This window comes from Brachyistius frenatus, unplaced genomic scaffold (genome assembly GCF_029030835.1).
Source record: "Brachyistius frenatus isolate BFR_SWC_R1_liver_20210118 unplaced genomic scaffold, ASM2903083v1 Contig_10, whole genome shotgun sequence".
Classification (NCBI taxonomy): Eukaryota; Metazoa; Chordata; class Actinopteri; family Embiotocidae; genus Brachyistius; species Brachyistius frenatus.
Genome location: NW_027210609.1, coordinates 4,955,410 through 4,975,000, shown reverse-complemented (window position 1 = coordinate 4,975,000; position 19,591 = coordinate 4,955,410). Strand labels below are relative to the sequence as shown.

Genomic DNA, 19,591 nt, shown 5'->3' with positions numbered 1-19,591 from the left:
CATATGCAAAATACATCAAGTAAAATATGCAACATTTACTTAATTTGGCCCAAACCGTGACCTTTTATCAATCCTTTCAGTCAAATTCAAACCAAATTACAACAGACTATCAATCAACATTTCAAGCATTGTGATCATTATTGGTTGTACATTATCTTCAAACTACGTTGAATATCAATAATGAGATGTCCCTCCCACTGAGATAAATTGTGTTCATTGGTGTACATGAACGATTCCTACTGCTACCATCACTATTGTACGTAATTAGATCAGGCAGTAAAATTTCCCTGAAGACTGTTTTCACCTACAATGATGATGAACAGTTTATAGAAATGATTACTTTGTATCGAGCCTCATTTCTGTCCTCTTTACTGGTATTGACTGAACATCCAATCATAAGTCCGCAATGAATGAATGAGCTACGACTCTCAAAAAACTTTGAAGAGGACCTGTTATGTTTATCCATATTTTCTGTGTCGAAAATTCGCTTTACACTGGGCCAACTTCTCAAATAATTTGGTCAAAACAAGCACTGGATGCTGCCCCTCTAAAGGTTTTAGAAGTTGGACAATCGGAAGAAAGGGGGCTTTAAAGAGAGAGTATTCAAAAAGAAACGAGCTAAAATGGCTTGTTTCAGTTTTGTGCAATGAGGATTTTTTTTTATTTATTTTAGCTGTGAATCAGGCAAACCTACTCTACTTTAGTCCCAGAGTAAAATAAATTTAAAAAAAAATGAAATACAAAATGTGAAAATGAGCATAATAGCTCCCCTTTAAACAGACATTGTCATTCAACCGTGTCAGGTGTAAAATACATTAAAAGGATTTTCAACCTAATTTTTACCACACCGTAATTGTAATGTAAGAGATTTATTATATTTTCTTTCACATTTCCCACCTTGAATCCATCATCCTTTTTAATGTTTGCATGGCCTTGTTTTTTTTTTTTTACTGGAAAACCTCTGTTCGGATGTGACTGAATGGGATCTCTTACATCAACAGCTTGAACACAGAGACACATGAACACACTGCGTTTTTTTCCCAGCCCAAAAATGTACCGTATAGCCTACTGTAAAGTATATTTAAAAAAAAAATATGTTTGCACTTAATCAGAAACCAGTTATAATTACAATGTATGACAGAATTTCTATTTTGGTCAATTTAATGGGTTATGATTGTGTCCAGGTGTCAGCATGGAAGATGGAGAGAACTGGTGCTCTCAGATCAACAGGCTGCAGCAACTTTTGGACAAACTGGAGTGTCAGGTATTCTTTCTGTATATTTTAAAGTGGATAACAATGTGTTTCTGAAACGTTCTCCTAATTAGTATTTATCTTGCTACCCTGGTGACTTCTTATAAATGTGCTTGTTGGTGAACAGCTATGCAATGAGGTAACTTAAAGACACTTCCAGTAAAGTTTAAAAACAAGGAATTTGAAACTTTGAAATCACTCTTGGACAACAAATTCAATTACAGTGATTACAAATCAGAAAACAAAAAGGTTCCTTAAAGTATTGTAAAAATGAATTGGCACTGTCACAGGGCAGCATGAAAATACTGACTGCTTCGTTGCATTGTGCATAATACCAGGAGGAAACACCAAACACAAGTATAACCAGTAAAAGATCAACATTGGGTTCTCATAGGAGGTACAATACCATCATTAATTTGGTGATCATATGCATAAAGTTCACCAGATGAAAAGTAAAAAGAGGAAAAATACAATACAGTCAGATCAATTCTACAAATACTCAGAATGTTGCCTCGGAAACAAATACAAACAGTATATAGTGGCAAGTTCAGCACATCATAAGGAAAGCTAAATATTACAAAAATGACAAAGTTCACCTCCAGATAATGTTACAATGAGAGCAGGGAGACTGGACAAGGATGTAACAATGGCAGTTTAGCTTTACTTTCCAGTGGCAGAATGCATTCATTTGGGTCAGTGTTGTTGACGAGTCCCTTTTTGTTGCTATTATCCAAATCAATTCTGCAGTTGTATTCCTCTTATGATTTGTATTATTCATGAGAATAAATAGAATCTCTGAAGGTTAAACCAATATGAGTAAAGAGCCTTAATAATGTGGCTCACTGGTCCTCATTGTTTACATGACTTTGCTATGAAAACAAATAGCACTGACTGTAATGGCTTTGTTGAACAGGTAATGGAATTAAAATAATTACCAAAATTAAATAATTAAGGCCTTTCATCTCCTTTTTTTAAACATATTTTTGTTGTATTAAACAATGTGCGATGAATTATGCAGAGAATATGAAAAATAGAAAAGCCAAATGCATTCGTTTTTCAAACATAATTTTGCTTCAGGGCACGGCATATTAAAGCGTTAAAGAATAATGAGGAGTACACAGTTGGACTGCACAAGCAGCACTGCGGACTGTGTATATCTCTCTGCCTCTGATGCTGCATTCATACAACAGCAAGATGACTTACAGCATGTGGATTTCACTGAACGAGATTGGTATGTTTTCGTCATTGTGTTTGGGACTCGGTGTCTGCTTAGCTCCGGGTTGGTTCCAGTAGTGATGTGGAAAAACAACAACCTATTTGAAAAGGATTGTTGTGCATTTTTTTTTTGTCAGTAATGTCTAATTTGCATTTTACATTTTTGTGATACATGGACACATAGATCAATCGGGTTGACTCCCGTCATGTAAAGGATGCTTTTAAATCTAAATGGATATCTGCAGATCTGTGTGTCTGTCGAGCACAGGGCCCAGTCACCCCCCCCCACCCCCACCCCCCGTCTCTCATCCTGTGACCGGTTCTCACTACAACATCCCAAAACCCTTTTTCACGCTCTCCAGCTCCATCTTCTGCTCCATCTCACTCCCTCTTTGTCTCGTCTTGTCTTTCTTATTAACTCCTGTTGTTCCCACCTTTTGATCTTCATTCCTCGTCTCCTCTCAATCTCACTCAAAGCATTTTCCTCACTCCAGTCATCCGTTTTCTCAACCCAGAGAGACTCTGAGTGCAATATCAAAGCAACGCATAACCTTGCGGGATGTTCGGAGTGCAATATCCATCCCCACACCGTGACGTCGCACGCACCTTCTGTCCATCTCGCTCCTATTCACTGCTCTCTGAGACGCAACAGAATGAGTTTTCACACACACAAAAACACACAAGATCCACAACATTCTGTGTTATTACGTTTACTGTATTTCATTATTTATAACATAATACTTTCTCAGAGTACATACATTCCCCGGACATGATTGCAAAAAATAAACAATATGTGTTAAATTACATGCTTTCTATTTGTTTTTTTTTACCCCTCCTCTTTCTACTCTCCGTGGCGCAGCAATGACTGACTTCATCTCATCCATTACTCTGCTGTCACATTTCAGCCACACTGTAAGAAACACAGTGGCCTTTTTTTCAATGAGTGGATGTAACCTTTATTTCCCTGCAGGGAAACTGTCTTGCACAATAGTCCTTGAAAAAACGAATTGAATTAAAATATAAATTACACACATAAAAACATCAGCTCACACACAGTGGAACAAAGGAGAAAAAAACACACACAAAAAACTACAGCGTTACAGTTCAAGGTGTAATCCAAATTCTTTTTTTCTCACTGAGAAGCTTGTTTACCATTGTGTCTCTTAAGTGCAAATGAGTACTTTTGTTCAATATGTAATTTCTGCTCTTTCTATATACTAGTATTAAACATTGCCAGGGTTTAACATGACGTGCATACATTTATTGTAAATAAAAGTTAGATTAGATTTACATCTACAGATGAAACTTTAGCTTCACCTGTTTCTAAATTGAGATTTAAAAATCAATGTGCTTCATGACATGCAAAAAAAAAAAATCCATCCCAAAAATATCAAATGCATCTTGTATGCAAATATATTTCCAACATCTGCAAAGTGCTGTAAGCAACTGGAAAAAGAAACAGAGATTTGAACCTTTATACAGAAATGTTTCTCTTTTTCAGTACTAATGGATTTAATGGTTTGACTGCAGTAATTTATGCTCTTTCCCTTAGCATCACTGATCTTTATTACCAAGATCTTTAACAGAACAATAAACCTCTTTTTTCTGTCACCTTCTTGTTTCAGAGTCCCAAGCTGGAACCACTCAAGGAGGACACACTGGCCAGCACATACAAGTCTGTAAGTTAGCACTGATGGCAGACTTTTGCCTGGAAAATGACCTCAGTGAAGCACTGACTGAACATTTGGTTCTGTGGCAGCAAGTTTTTCTTGGGCAGGCACAGTATTATCATTCGACTGGTTTTAGCTGACCAACACTACATATTCCTAACTAAAGTTTAAAATCTGCTTTCTCAAGCACTCCATTTGAAATTTAATTTTTTTTTTCCGGGTGATTCAAATTGTTTTGTCACTCATACACAAGAAACACGAGTCAGTTTGCAAAGGCTCGTGTCCAATTTATTCCACATAAACTACCTTTTTTTCAGACAGAATTTCACCCATAATACATCCAAGGATGAAACCCTGTGGTAAAACCTTTGCAGTCTAATGCTGAGAAGTGACACTTCCCTGCCTGAGGCCACTGCAGCAGAATTCCTATTTAGCATCGTGATTACAAAATTAAGCAAAGACTGAAACATGACTCACTCTAGTAGGTGTTAGCTGATCAAAACAGCTAACAATTTAACAGCTAAGAATGTTTTTTTTTACTTTTGAATTTAACTCACGCTTAAACTTTTTTATTCAACTCAATACAGGTAGCATCAGTTGTGCATATTTCGACTATCAGTGAATACTTTATTTGAAACATATCTCCATTCTTTGGATAATTATCCTCTAACTCTATAATCAGTTTGTGATTGTACTCCAGTAACGCATGCAGTTGCGCCTCATTTTTCTCCTTCTGATTTTACTGTAAACCCCTCCACTATTTACAGTGTGTTCTTAAAAGCTGACAAAACATTATTTAGACTCTTCTACAGCTAAATGCATTTTAGTACTCTAGCTCCCATTATGTCAAGTTCCTTCTCAAACTAAATGATAACTCAACAACTTGTACCAACTGTGGTCTTCTTTTTGGGTACATACTGAATGTGCTCATTGCTGTGAAAAAAAATGTATATGAAAATACTTGAGGTAATACATTTTATAAATGTGAAGTGGATACGGGTCAGTTTGTCATCACAGGGCTCCCAGTGAAACAACAGTCAGGTCAAAAGTCTGTTTTTGGTTGCGAATACATTTGTTCACACGGACAAAAGAAATATCTGACTCATGAGTCACTTGAAAGGTAGAAATGCTGTGAAAACACCCACAGACAGGTAAGAGTGGAACTTATTGTTTTGGGAAACTATGGTGAGCGTTAGATCAGAGTATAACAGTAAAGGAAAAGGGAATGTCTTCTTTTACACATTGGCACATTTATTTAAATGAGTTTTCAGCAATCTCAGAATGAGCTTTTGAAAATAAAACCCAGTTTTAAAAAAAATAAAAGCAATACAAATACAATGTATACACACTAAACTTCTAACAAAAATCTGAGTGACCAAACAGAAAAATACTTGAATTAAAAAAATTTTTAAAAAAAAAAACATATATATATATATATATATATATTTTTTTTTTTTACAAAAGTACATATTTTAGTGGAGTTTGGTCATGCAGATTGTTTTGATTTATGTCCTGAAGTACCTAAAACAATAGTTTTTAACTGAGGTGAAGTCTCAGAACAGTAAAAAGTTGCAGCGGTATTTCCAAAGTAGTTCAATGACAGCACTTGACAAGGACTGAGTGTGTGGACTACTCCATTTATAAATGTTGTTTATAAATTAAATTCCATCCTCCACTATTGAACTGAGGTGGTGACTAAAAGCTGAAGAGATTTGAACTTTTATCTTAAGACTAATCCTACATTGCATACAAAACCAAAGTAAGCCTTTGCAATGTGGGTGAATTCTGTGAATCATATCTTAGAACGGATCCCTTGACATGACTTCTGTCTTGATTCAGTGGTGACTCACTGCAGCTTTGAAATGTTGACAAAGTAAAGACGGCAGCATGTTGATGTGGTGCACTGAGAGAACAAATGCCAAGCAGGACCTCGGTTCAAGCCCAAGCTGAATTACTGCCACTTGTAGGGAGTGTGCTCTTTTTCCTGGTACAGCGATCAATGAAGGACAGAAAGTAAATTACTCTAAAGTATGATTTCTGTTCCGCAGTCGATTGATTGATGAGGAAATCGGGTATTTGAAAGATGCGAGTTTGTACGTCCATTTTTATGCTGCATTTAATTGAAAGAGTTTACTTTGATTGACTTCAGGTCACATTTGAGAAAGGAAAAGCTCTTGTCAGCCTGTTATATGAAAACAGTGACAAGCTACTGTGAAAGACACTAATGTGGTGTCATGGCAACAAAGTGCAGGTCTGGTTATCATTACTCTTTTCTGATGTAATCAATTTGCTGTGTTCTTGATCATCAAAACTTAGATGGCATGTATATCTCATTAAAGCCCCATCAGAATGATTGCGTCTGTCTTGTCTCACGCAGCTGTTCCCTTGATGCGTTCAAAGTACTTAAGCGCCCTAAGTGACAGCAATAATAAGTGGCATAACATTTATTTATTCAGTTGTAAATGATGGCACGATATGTACCCTGAGGAAGGTCAAATAATCAGAAGTATCAATTTTGACAATATCTGCAGACATGTCTGCATCGCCTCGTGATGATGTGAGTTAGATGCCGTTTCACAAACGCTCGTGTTCATACTTAGATCTTTATGGACTAAAAGGTGCCGTTGAATCACTGCAGATGTCGTCCTCTCCCCTGAGATCTACAACTCAACTTACTCCTCACAAAGACAGACATAAAGGTGCCCGCTCACACAGATATCTGTTGTCCTCTCATGCCATCCCTGTCTCCGTCCCTCTGCCTCGTTGCCAACAGAACATCCTGCTGGTTCAGAGGCAGATGTCGGTGACTGATGATGATCTGGACAACTTCCGGAAAGTTCTGAAGAGCTACATCGATGCCACCTCAGCCAACTCTGACAACCTGCAGTGAGTACCGTGCCAGTTTCCAGGCAAACCAAATGTAACTTTCAAACATTGTGTCAGGCTGCTGATGTGGCAACTTTTCAAGTATTAAACAACGTTGAATCAGGGCTTTCAATTGTCAGATGAGTAAAAAACTGATTTCAATCAGTAGAAGATTGAAAAAATCTGATCATTTAAGTATTTTTTTTTTTTTACCAATCATACTGAGATATTTTACATATTAGCTTTTATGTGGTGAGCGGCTTGTTAAAAATATTACAGCCTTACAGTGATAATAATTTACTAGTTTCACAATGTGAAGTCTTTGACTTTATGAAAATGAGTCCTTTGTTCCTTTTAATGCTTTGTTGCTGTCTTACTTTTCTCTTTATCTAGTTCTAACTGAGATCTCTCAAAAGAGTCAAACTTTCTCATGTAATTTATTCTTCTGAGTGCAAAACTCTTTCACTTTGTATCCTCTTCTTGCCCCACTCTACTTTTCTCCTCGGTCTCGCTGTCAGCGTGTCTGTGCAGAAGCTCCCAGGAAAGTCGTGTTACATAATGTATGAGTTCTGGCAAGACCGCCTCTCCTGGATGAGGTCAGTATCGTGTGTGTGTGTGTGTGTGTGTGTGTGTGTGTGTGTGTGTGTGTGTGTGTGTGTGTGTGTGTGTGTGTGTGTGTGTGTGTGTGTGTGTGTGTGTGTGTGTGTGTTTGTTTGTGTGTTAGATATTGGCACACTGTTTGGCACTCTTAACTTTCTGATGGAAATGTTCCCCACCAGTGAAGATGAGCAGATGGCCTCTCCCTCAGTTCATACACACAGAAACACACACACACACACACACACACACACACACACACACACACACACACACACACACACACACACACACACACACACACACACACACACACACACACACACACACACACACACACACACACACAGGATGCAGCTTAAATGGTTTAAAATCGTATCTATGCCATCCATATATCAATGAATATATTAATTTATCATTTGGAACATTTTGAAAAGACTTGTTGAGCTTGATCAAATGTGATTTACACAACTTTTATGGTACATTACATTACACATACATATATTAGATTTATAGTCTTGTATTACACATAAAATCAGTCAAAATGTAGTTTTGACTGAAGTGTATTTGACATAAATCTCTTTTTTTTTCTTCTTTTTTTTTTTATCTAAGGATAAAAAAAAAAAATTCAACGGTAACACAGCAACAGATGTTATTTTTGTGCATGTGGTCCTCAAATCTGGTTTCTTTTAAGCTGTTTTTTGTTCTCTTTTCACCTCTATTTTACTTTGTTTTCTGTCTCTGTAGCTATCTTCAGTCCAACAGCTGTAAAGATTTCCAGCGCTGCATCATTGACATGTTGGAGGACGGTGAAGTAGTATCTACAATGTTGCTCCCAGGTTCGTATCTGTGTGTCTTTGAGAGCATTCACATCTGTATGTAGTTATTACTTTATATTAGATATCATAAATGTCACTATCCTGGGATAGAAGGGCCTGTGTGAGATCAACACATGTCAGCTGTGGCCAAGCCTCCAGAATTGTGGAAATAATGTACATACAATGGCTGTCAATGATTTCTAGGTGTTGTATGTGTAATACTTACTTTCAGGAAGATTGTTTTTATACAATTTCATGTCTTTTTGTAGGATGTTGTTACTTTGAATCTGCTTCACATGTGCAAGTGTCCTCTTAGAAGAATAGCCTGATATTTGCGGTGCAGAAAAACATGAGGACATTTTTGGACCATAGACATCGTGACATGTTTGATCTGGTTAGTGGTGTGTATTTATGCATCGTGAGGCCAGTTTCAGCATGTAAGGGTCTCCCACACTGATTCCACATTAGAACCAAACTCTTGCATGCTGAGAGGGTGCTAACAGCTCTTATATCAGCTCATTAGCTCATTGCTTCTAAGGTCTGTCATTTTCCTGATGCTTTCAGAGTCATTTGTGATCATGCTTTGCTGGGTCACTCAAACAGAGACATGCTTCTCCCCTCTGCGTCAACAGCAGTTGGTCCTCGGAAGAACTTCTTCAGAAAAATAGCCTGGCTGGGTTTGCCACAAGTATCTTTTGTATGCTAGATGGCCTTGAAATATCCCAATGACTTGTTAATCATTGGTCACTTTGTCAGTAACCAACTAAACATCAAGTTTTTCATCTGTTTCTGCAGAATTTCTTTTTACTTAATCGTATTTTATTAACAATAAACTGAGCATATGTTGACCAAACGAATACAGTCCTGCTACAGGTTAGTTTTAGCCGACTGATGATGTGTTGTTGCAATAGTAACGCTGTAATCACAACAACAGTTGTTGCCGTGAGTGCCAAAATCTTTCAGGAAGTGTTTAAGCACCCTCAATCCTCTGTTAAAAATGTATCATTTGTGTTGCATTACATTTCCTCTTGGCATTGCATTGTAGGACAACAGAGTACAAATGTTTTCTCCGTAGTAATGCTAAAAGACATACAGTACTAAGTGCGGATACACTTCATTCTCAAAATACCCTACAATCTTGTGGCTATTTAATCTTTGGCTTAAATTAAGATTTATCGATGTGGAGTTAAACAGTTTGTTATATTCAGCTGAAAATGTAATTAATACTAGAGAGCTTTCCAGCATACGCCCTGCCTTTGCCCAAAGATAGATAGATAGATAGATAGATAGATAGATAGATAGATAGATAGATAGATAGATAGATAGATAGATAGATAGATAGATAGATAGATAGATAGATAGATAGATAGATAGATAGATAGATAGATAGATAGATAGATAGATAGATAGATAGATAGATAGATAGATAGATAGATAGATAGATAGATAGATAGATAGATAGATAGATAGATAGATAGATAGATAGATAGATAGATAGATAGATAGATAGATAGATAGGTTGAGGTGCAATAAAATCTATCTGTGATCGATCTCTGATATTAAGGTGTAAAGAGTGCAAAACCAATACAAATCAAAACAATTCTTTCCTTTATTCAGACGCATTTATAAGTGGAATAAAGTAAAATAGGAACCAAGTGACTTCCACTTTGCTCGTCATCACGTCATCGACTCCTTAACACACAGCAGAGCAGTATGATTCATTGCCACTCCAGCTCGGGCTCTAATCATGATTCTTCTTTCTCATCTTGACATTTGACTAATTTGTTGCCGGCAACACCCTTAATGCACTTCAGGGAGCGATGGTGTTAGTTATCGTGTCGGCCTTGTTACACCCATTGCACATGGTGATTTAGCTGTGTGGGCTGTGTGGATTGTGCTCGTTGCTGGGTTACTGTCCATGGTTGTTTACCTCCACATCTGTGACTGGCATGTACGCATGCTGACTGTGTCAGACATAAACTAAACAGCTGTGGTGTAAACACAGGAATCAGATATGGGTCATACTAGAAAATTGGTACGAACAGTCATAATAAAAGTATCGGATGTTGGAAAATAGAATCAGAGCGAGACATTAAAAACAATAGCCTGATAGAAATAAGCCGTTTTAATTGGATGTGGTCCACATTTGATCACATTGAACTGAGTAAATTTTAAATATGATGAAATCATTAGTACTAAGTGGAACTAATGTGGTAAGGTGCTACTGAAACAAACTTGTTTTTGCTCTAGCTGGAAATTTTTCTGACTAACTGCTCTTGAGAAAAATGTAGTTTTTAAATTTTTTTTTATTTCTTTAGCATTCATAACTGGATGCAAAGCTCCTGGCATGTAGTGCTGCTGGTTTAATTAGTTTTGGTATTTTCCTTATTGCAGTATTCTTTGTGAAATAGCTGCTTCGGTGGTTTTTGGTTGCGGAGGATTCTAGTGAGTCCACAGAGCACTGATTAGAAGGAAGAGGGAGAACAGTTCATATGACGCACGTCAGAAGAGCAGAAAGGGGTTCGACTATGGAATCAATAACAGAAAAATAAATAAAAACAACATTCTGCTGCTGCTCGAAGCTGCATTTATTCTGTTTCGCTTGTAATCATTGGTTGCTGCTTTCATATTTATTCCAGGAGGAGCTTTGCACCAAGAGGCATGTTGTTGTTTTTTTGTAAGAACATACTTGTTCTGTTAAACTTTGTGTTGTGGATGACCACAGTTGATCATGTGAGTGGGAAGAATTGACCGGCACACAAGAGGACAGATTCCTCCTTTTTCCTACAGGAAGTAGACTTCATGACACTTTGTCTAAGAATCTGTTCACAGCTTAAATGCGTGCTAGAACAACATGCATACGACCTTGAGATACACTGGAAAAATTGGAGCTTAATAAAAATGGAAATGAGATGAATGATCTCTGCAGTATTAAGCGATGGCCCTGAGTTATCCAGTGCACTGGTGTGAAGTGACCTAACTCTTTCCCCTTTGTGTGTGTGTGTGTGTGTGTGTTCCTCAGCTTCCTGGTGGATTATGACTAACAACTAGCAACGAAATCCAGAATGTCGCATCTCCTGCCTACACTGTCACACGGACAAAGACACACTGGCGCATCAACCCACCCTCCCACATGCACTCTCAGACACACACACAGACACACACACACACACAGAATAATTCAAAGGCATCCATGTGTTTAAAAGCAACAGGGAACAGAGACAATGGCGTCATGCAGCCTTCTCCAGCAGCATCTTTTAATGTTCTTGTCTTCGACTGCTCATTATCGTGCCGCTTATATGAAAAAGGATAGTTGCACCCTATGGCCGATCTGTAGACTTGAAAGTAACTGAGCCTCTGCAATGCAAAAAGCCATTTTACGAGTTTTCTCACTTGTGGCATGGCCTTCTTTCTCTTGCAGTGTTTGTTGATATTATGCCAGCGGAAAACGACCAAAAAGAACCGGCTAGAGTCTACTAGAGCAGACACTAATTTGTAAATTATAATGCTACAGTGTTTTGTGTTGTTTACTGTTGAATACAATTGATTAGGGTTAAAAAGCAGAGAGGACAAGAAGATGAAGGGTTCCTGCAGCCTAAGCATGCATGTTGATGTGGCCACATCCTGGCTGTACATGCTGTATAATACTGTAGCACTGTTTTCCTTTCATTGAGCTATCCTACTGTCATGTGCACAGAATGCCAAAAAAGCTATTATTGAAAAAAAAAAAAAAACACAAAAAAAACACTACACCTGCCCTGAAATCCATTCATTGCTAGATATGCTAGTGGGCAGTTATTAGTTACATCTCCTCAATCTTAAACCTGAGACACTTTCTCAGTCTCAAATGTAAAAACAATATCTTTAAAATCATGCCTATGTAAGAGAATTAACACTTTGTGAGGAGATTTTATTGTATCACTTAGTTATAAAAGGGAAAAATATATGTAATGGATCATGTATTTCTTTTGGTCATGGTAGAATTTGTTCCATTTGTACATATAGAGCTCACATATATTCATATTTGTGCTTTGGTTTGGTAATGTGCACCACCAGATGACTGAAAAGCAACTTTAATAAAAATTATTAAAGATACCGATTGTTTATTTTGACAAGTGAAAATGCCTCCTAATTTCAAGTTTTGACGGGGCACTTAATTTACCTTAGACAATGCACTTTAAATCAATACAAAGCAACAAAAGTACAAAAAGTACAATTTAAAGCAGCAATAATAACTATTTTTACAGTAATGTACAAAACAACAACATGAAAACAATGTGAAAGTGTGAAATGAGTCACTCGAAGTGATGAACATACAAAGTGGTATCACCTGAATGCAGCTACCCCCGCTTTAAAGGGCTTTATATCAAGTTTTAGCGAATTAATTAGCAGCCCGGTCACCAGTGGAGCGACGCCTGTGAGCTCGTTCAGGCAGTCAACTCGAGCTGCTCCGTTCTGCATCACGTGACACGCCACATACCCCGTAATCATCTGACATACTTGTAGAACTTGACATACTCTAAATTTGGCAGCCTATTTAAGCTGGGAAATTTCTCATCTCCCCCTTTCTGCCTGTCAACAACACTGCTGCCTGCATCAGTTCTGCTCCCTGTTTGCTCAGCCCACAAAAAAACAACAACAAAAAAAAGCATAAATCCTGTTTTCAGCAACTGTGCTGTTTGGACTTTGGTAAGTTTGTGATGTCTGTTACGACCCGGCTTCGGGGAAACCTACTGTAACTGTAACAGGAATAGTGAGACTCCCCTCTCTCAGTTCCCAGAAGAGCCACCAGCAAAAAGATTTACAGCCCCTTTAAAAGGTTTATTTGGCATATTATGTCTTCAGGGTGTGTTAACAGCAAAACAACAAACAAAAGAACTAAAGTTGTCCCCTATACTTACTTAGAAAAGAAAAGAGAACCAAAAGACAAAAGTACTAACCAAACTCCTACTTCACAAAACAGGAGAAAACATGTTGAAAAGGAATTGAGTGATAATTCTCTGAAGGATCATCACAAGCACCTGCTTTCTCAATGTCATTTTACTTAGTGGTTTACCAAAAATATTGATTAATGCAGTTTTAGCCAGAGTCACCATTGTGTCTGAACTGATTGCAAAGACCAAATACAATTGAACTTAAATGGAGTAAGATGTAAAAATGTTTATATTTTCTCTCACCTGAGAAAAAAAACCAACAAAAAAACAAGTTCGCCTTAAGTGTGAAGTCTGGCTCACAAATAGATATATAAAAACTTCTCACTCCATTTGTCAATGATTTTATTCATCATTTGTTGAATTCTGTCAGCTATGGATTCCCAACAGAGCTTTGAAATGTGGACGGCACTTGAAATTTATTTGGGTAAATCTAACAGAACACCTGCCTGACCAAGATTGTGAGAGCGGCTCTGCAGCAGCAGCACCTGATCGCACCCATGCGGCGATGCCAATTTGGCTCGGATTGCATATCTTTTGAGTTGTGAGCATTTCAATCAAAGAGGGAATTTCTCCTCTCGTTTTATACCGTTTGAATAATTATGGACCGAGGAGGTAAAACTACTATCTCACGTGAATTAGTATAAGAAGTATAAGAGAAACATCTTAGGGAGAAAAAAAAAAACACATTTGGGGCGTATAATTGTGTTTATCGTTACTTCCTGTGCTAGCTCTGACTTTTGTACCTTCAATTCTGCAACAGAAGGACTGTAGGACAAATGTGGGAATTGGGATGCTGCATGCATTCAGTGTATTGTAAATTGAACTATGCCTTCAAAAAGAACTTCATAGAAATGTCCGTATATGCTTCCTTTTTCTTATGTCGCAAAAATAGTACAAGCTCTGAATAGCAATGAGGAGTCCGACCTTGCACACGGTAACTTATCACAGAAAAGCACGACTTCTGAAATCGTTTAACTTGTTTGTGTCAGATTTGCAAAGGCAAACACGTGTGCGCCGGCACAGAGGCATGCGCCTCTTTGCATTGATTGCTGGGGCTGCAGTGTTTGATTGCCTGTGTTATACTGGCAAATTGAAGCCTTGTCATCTTCAGCCTTCTCTGAGGCAGACTGTGGGCTGGTAAGGCAGAATAAAGGCAGTATGTAGTGGTAATTAGGATGAGAGGATGTGTACTCACATCTCATGTTGTTCATCAGGTGTCACCATCACATCCTTTATTATCAATGCAGACAGCATGCAATATTAAAGAAAATAATAATTTTTAAAAAATGTTGCTGTTTCATGAAGAATATTTCCAAAACATCAGACGGATGACGAATATTTAAAAGAATATATATAATCGGAGCCGTATCATTTCAGTTTTATAGAAGATATAAAAAATAATTTATAAAGTTTGAACTGCTCCCCCAAAAGCAATTTGCTTCTTAAGCCTTAACTTGAATATAGCTGCTCCAATAAAACCAATGAATTCAGTTTTTTATAAATAAAAAACATGTTCATATCTCTTCCTCAGATGTTAAAGGAATTAATTGGCTGACATGGGAACTATTCCAATTCATTTTCTGGCAGAGAGGTGGGTAAGAGGATTGGTACCACTTAAATAATCTGTGCATTTAATATCAGTCTGCAGCCAGCTGCTGAGAAGGCCGCCTGTGAATCCCTCAGTCAAGTGCATGAAGGGTGTGGCTATTGCTGAAAAGAACATGTACATGAATTAAAAATAGGGTTTAATTTAATGAAATATTTCAAAATGTAATCTCCCATCAAATATATCCAGCTCTCCTTTAACTCCTGCAGCACACTAAATGTGAATTCACCTCCTGCTATTGCTGATGCACTCCTGCTGAGACGGTGTGGATACAGTGTTGTACATGACTTATTGTCTCTTTTGGAGATACAGCAGGGATTGACCCGGTCTCTGTCCAATTTTTGCAGACATTATAGGGATTCTGCGCTGGTGCTGGATGAGCAAAGTGTACACTGAAACCACTGTGGAATGCATTATTATCTCAGAATACAATCCCAAAGTCTCTGGAGATTTCTTCTTGCAGTTAGATCACATATTCTATCATTACACTGACATATAAGCACTGACAGGCTTCGGTTGGGTTTTTATTATTAGATATCTGATGTGGGCTGATTTTCAATAGATTTATTTAGATCAATAAAAAAAGGATGACAGTGAGTTCTGGCACATTTATGTACACTATCCAGGGTAATACCTTGTCATTATTCATTTCCTGGTTGAGAAACGTGTTTTCCTTTGTGTCAAAAAAGGACACCACTGAATAACCAAAGCCAAGGTTAAAACCTTCACAGCAGTTCCACAAAGAACGCCGCCGCCTCTCTGTGAGTCTCCTGTAGCAGCAGAGGAGAAAATGGCCTATTTCATTCTCTTTCAGGCAGGTGCCCTTGGCTGTGATGTGTGCAAGCACAGCTCATCACTGCGGAACGCCAAAGGGCCGGGGCTAAGGTGACCAAACGACATCTGTTGTCCTGTTTCATTCTCCCCACTGCTATTTCTCCCTCCTTGGTTACTTTTCGTGCAGAAGGCAACGACAGCGATGGCATCCACATTTAAAGTCTGTGCCACCTCCCTGTGTTTTGTTATGAAAGTTGTGAATGTGGTGGATGGCAAAAAAACAACAACAACAACTTGAAGAACCTTAATACTGAAGTACAAGATGTTTGTATTTCAACACATAATCTGTCAATGTGTTCAATGTCACAGACACAATGTTTCAGCATAAAGTAATATAGCAGTAAATAATATATGATATTTACTATTTATTTATATAGACAAAAGTCATAGTAGAGGGATATTTATTTTTTTAAATTTGTCTATAATGTTCTCAGAAATCTAAAAGCCTGGGGGTCAAAGGTGACGAAGCCACAGCTGTTGCCCTATGTTATGCTTCAGTATCTCCATTTCTAAGAAGCTGGAGACGTTGGTGCTGCGTGGGAGGAGGTAACATGTTCAGACAGTGTCTTGCCCCTGAAGCACTGAGTCACTCGTCCCCGTTGTCTTAGAGACTCATACTGACTTGTGTTTGGCTGTACAGCTATCGTGTATTATCCCAAACAACATGCCACAGTCTTAACATCTCATGGTGAACACAGAAATGTATTCAATGTAGTTTTCTGTTCTTTTTGTGGAGATGATATACTTGTGCAGTGGCCGACGGAGGTCAAGCACAGCAGTCGAGAGATTATTTGGAAGTGAATAACAATATTTATGGAAGTAATGACAGTTTGAGTGATATTAGTTAGACTTAAAGCGACGTCCCAAATGAAGGTCGGGGAGAAAACAGGACCCCTGGAACCCAAACACTGGAGGTGGTGGAGCAGAGTACGTGGATGGATGACTGATGGAAACTTCGGCTGAGGCTCCCTGGACAACGAGAAGGATGAGGTGGTGACGGGGAGGAGGAGGAGAAGGAGGAGGAGGAGGAGGGTTGTGCGTTTGGCGGCCTTAAAACCAGGATTACACAATTGTTTATTTGCCATGTCAGAGGCCACGTTTTAGGGAATTAGAAGCTCGACACCATAGTAACCCAATTTTTTAGCTGCTGTAGTTAGCCAGTCACCTTTACCTGGTGCAAGCTGATCAATCGTAGCCACGGTTAATGGAAGATAATGTTTCCTCGCAAGTTATCGCGAGTAGAGGAGGAAAAGTGGACATTAAAACCATTGACAGACAACCTAAGGAGTAACTGGAATAAAATTACAGATTTCTTCGGGTTTCAACACTGTTGGAAACATGGAGATGACACACAAGTCAACAAAATGCATAACATACTGTAGGTCTCGTCATTTTCAGACATTTTAGTGTGGAAACCTTGCATATTATACCTCTAATATACCTCACATATTATTGCTTCATTCATATATTTTCAACAATTTATTCATATGGTTAATCAAGTAATATTATTTACTTTTAATATTGACAGTATTAATACTTTAATATTTTTGGAGCTTTGTGTCTTCAAAGGCCCTTGCTGAAATTATTAAATGTAGTTTCTCTACTGTGTGGGAGTTTGATGAGTCATGAAATAAACCAATTTCATGATATCACATACAAAATACAAAATAAAAAAAAACTGATGAAGATTCAAGACGCAGCAAGAAAAAATTCAGAACACCAGAGAACACATCGTTTTCAGTTGTAATGAAATGACACATTTTTTGGGGACTTATCAGAGTAGATGATGCAAAAGAAGTTAGAAAAAAAAAAAAGAGAAAATGAAGGGTGAAGAGAAAGGAGAGAGGAAACATGGAGAGGAAAAAGAGGAAGGAAAATCTTTTCTTCTCAGCCTCCCTTGATTTGCATGTTGTCACTTCTTTTTTCAGGCATCGGTAGAAGCCTTGAAAACAAGGGCAGAATCCAAAGGGACTCCTTTTACCCTGCCTCCAGCAACAAGTTTGGACAGAAACCAGGCAGATAATTAAACCAGTCGCTCCGCACAATCATTACAACATTGTGTAGTGGCACTGTGGCCAAGAAACAAGCAGAAGTAGGCCCGTCACACTGACAGCTCTCTATCCCCAACATACACAGACCGGCACGTCCACACAAACACGACTGTCAGTGTTTGCTGACTCTGCTCCTTCTTTGAGCAGACTCGCGCTGCAAGAGCTACGAACTCATAAAAGTAATAAACCAAAAATAACTCTTGGCAATGCAGAACACAAAGCACGCTCACAATAGATACTGTATGCTATTAACTCCACACCTAAACAGAGAAAGCTCACAATGCTCGGGCACATAGGCGTACAGCGTGCATGCACAAGGAATTGCAATAGCCAGATCCGTATCAATACCCGAATGGGCCATCTGAACCGCAGCCTGAAACCGCTCAGCGTATCTTCAGCACGAAGCAACATCACGATCTTGCTACTAGGCAGGCTCTGATTCGGGAACACGCACAATTACCTCCGAACAGCGGATGAGTCATGTTTCATTTTAAGATCAACTAATGATCAGCATGAGGGCTTCATGATTAGACAATTTTCTAGAGCTTTAAAAAAAAAATTCCTGAGACACAACACAACAACACAGCAATAAACGATTTGATGTAGTTTTAAAAGTCTATGGTCAACAATTTAGAACTATACCCACAGTGGCCAAATATAAAGGACATTTACTAATGTACTGTACCTAACCTGAACATATGAAGATATTATATATATATATATATATAATATCTTCATATATTACCATTATAATATCATCATATATTTTATATATATAAATATAATATCTTCATATGTTCAGGTTAATGCAACATTGTAGATGTTTTATTTTTCATACTTTAAGTATATTTTGCTGATAATACATACATATTTCTACTGTAGTAATAATTACAGTGAAGTACTTTTCTTTTTTTAAAGCAGTATTTTTCCACAGTGTGATATTGTTGCCTTTGATACATCAATCACTCATAAACTAATCACAATTTTTTTCAAGTAATTTATGAAAGCATATAATTGAGATACTGGTACACGAGTAGCTATTGGACAATTTAAAACAAAAAATAGTTTGCTACCTTTGTGTTGTTTACTGCTGTATTTACAAGTTGCTTCGCAGATAAATATTTTAAATGCAAAATATGTTCGATGATGAGCTCACGAAATACAATGCATTTCTTTACATTAAGCAACCAAGCAGTTTAAGGCAGTTTCTCCTCAGCTCTCTGTGGAACAGTTCCAACGTTAAAATACTCCTTCCAGGTTAACATATCACATTTTGAAGCGAGCAGTAATTCACTGAGATTTTCACTTATTAAATATTAAATATGTTTTCCTGCCAATACGTGATTTAAAAAAAAAAAAAAAAAGTTTTTACAGTACAACACTTGTATTCCTACATTGAAATGGTGTGATCTTAAAGGGCCTTTCACATACAGATACTTCCAACCTTGCAGCGAGATATTACACTTCTCAATATATAGCTTGTACTGCCACCTTGTGGTAACATGATATTACACCTTTCTATTGCCTGTTGGCTTTTGATTGATTTAATATTGCGCTTCTTCGATGTAAAACATGACGATGACTGATGCAACTGTTGAGGCCAATCATCTCTCCAGATCTAGAGAGAAGACATTAAAGTCTTATCAGATTACAATATTGATGAACCTCAGAGGTGGAAAATGACATTCCAGAATAATTCAGTCTTGCCAAAAGCCTCCTCATTACTTCATACTTGAATTCAAAGTTTGG

The 19,591-nt window shown here is 37.8% G+C and overlaps 1 protein-coding gene across 1 annotated transcript in view; it reads left to right on the top strand.

Annotated features, from left to right (window-relative positions):
• Window positions 1–12,512, top strand: part of necab3 (N-terminal EF-hand calcium binding protein 3) — a 35,857-nt gene extending 23,345 nt beyond the window's left edge. Inside the window, exons 8-13 of the mRNA XM_069690995.1 lie at window positions 1,185–1,264; window positions 4,093–4,146; window positions 6,911–7,023; window positions 7,521–7,598; window positions 8,347–8,438; window positions 11,440–12,512. Coding sequence (XP_069547096.1) covers window positions 1,185–1,264; window positions 4,093–4,146; window positions 6,911–7,023; window positions 7,521–7,598; window positions 8,347–8,438; window positions 11,440–11,468 — 446 coding nt within the window. The 3' untranslated portion in view covers window positions 11,469–12,512. The remainder of the gene's footprint in view (window positions 1–1,184; window positions 1,265–4,092; window positions 4,147–6,910; window positions 7,024–7,520; window positions 7,599–8,346; window positions 8,439–11,439) is intronic.
• The last annotated feature ends 7,079 nt before the right edge of the window (window positions 12,513–19,591 follow it).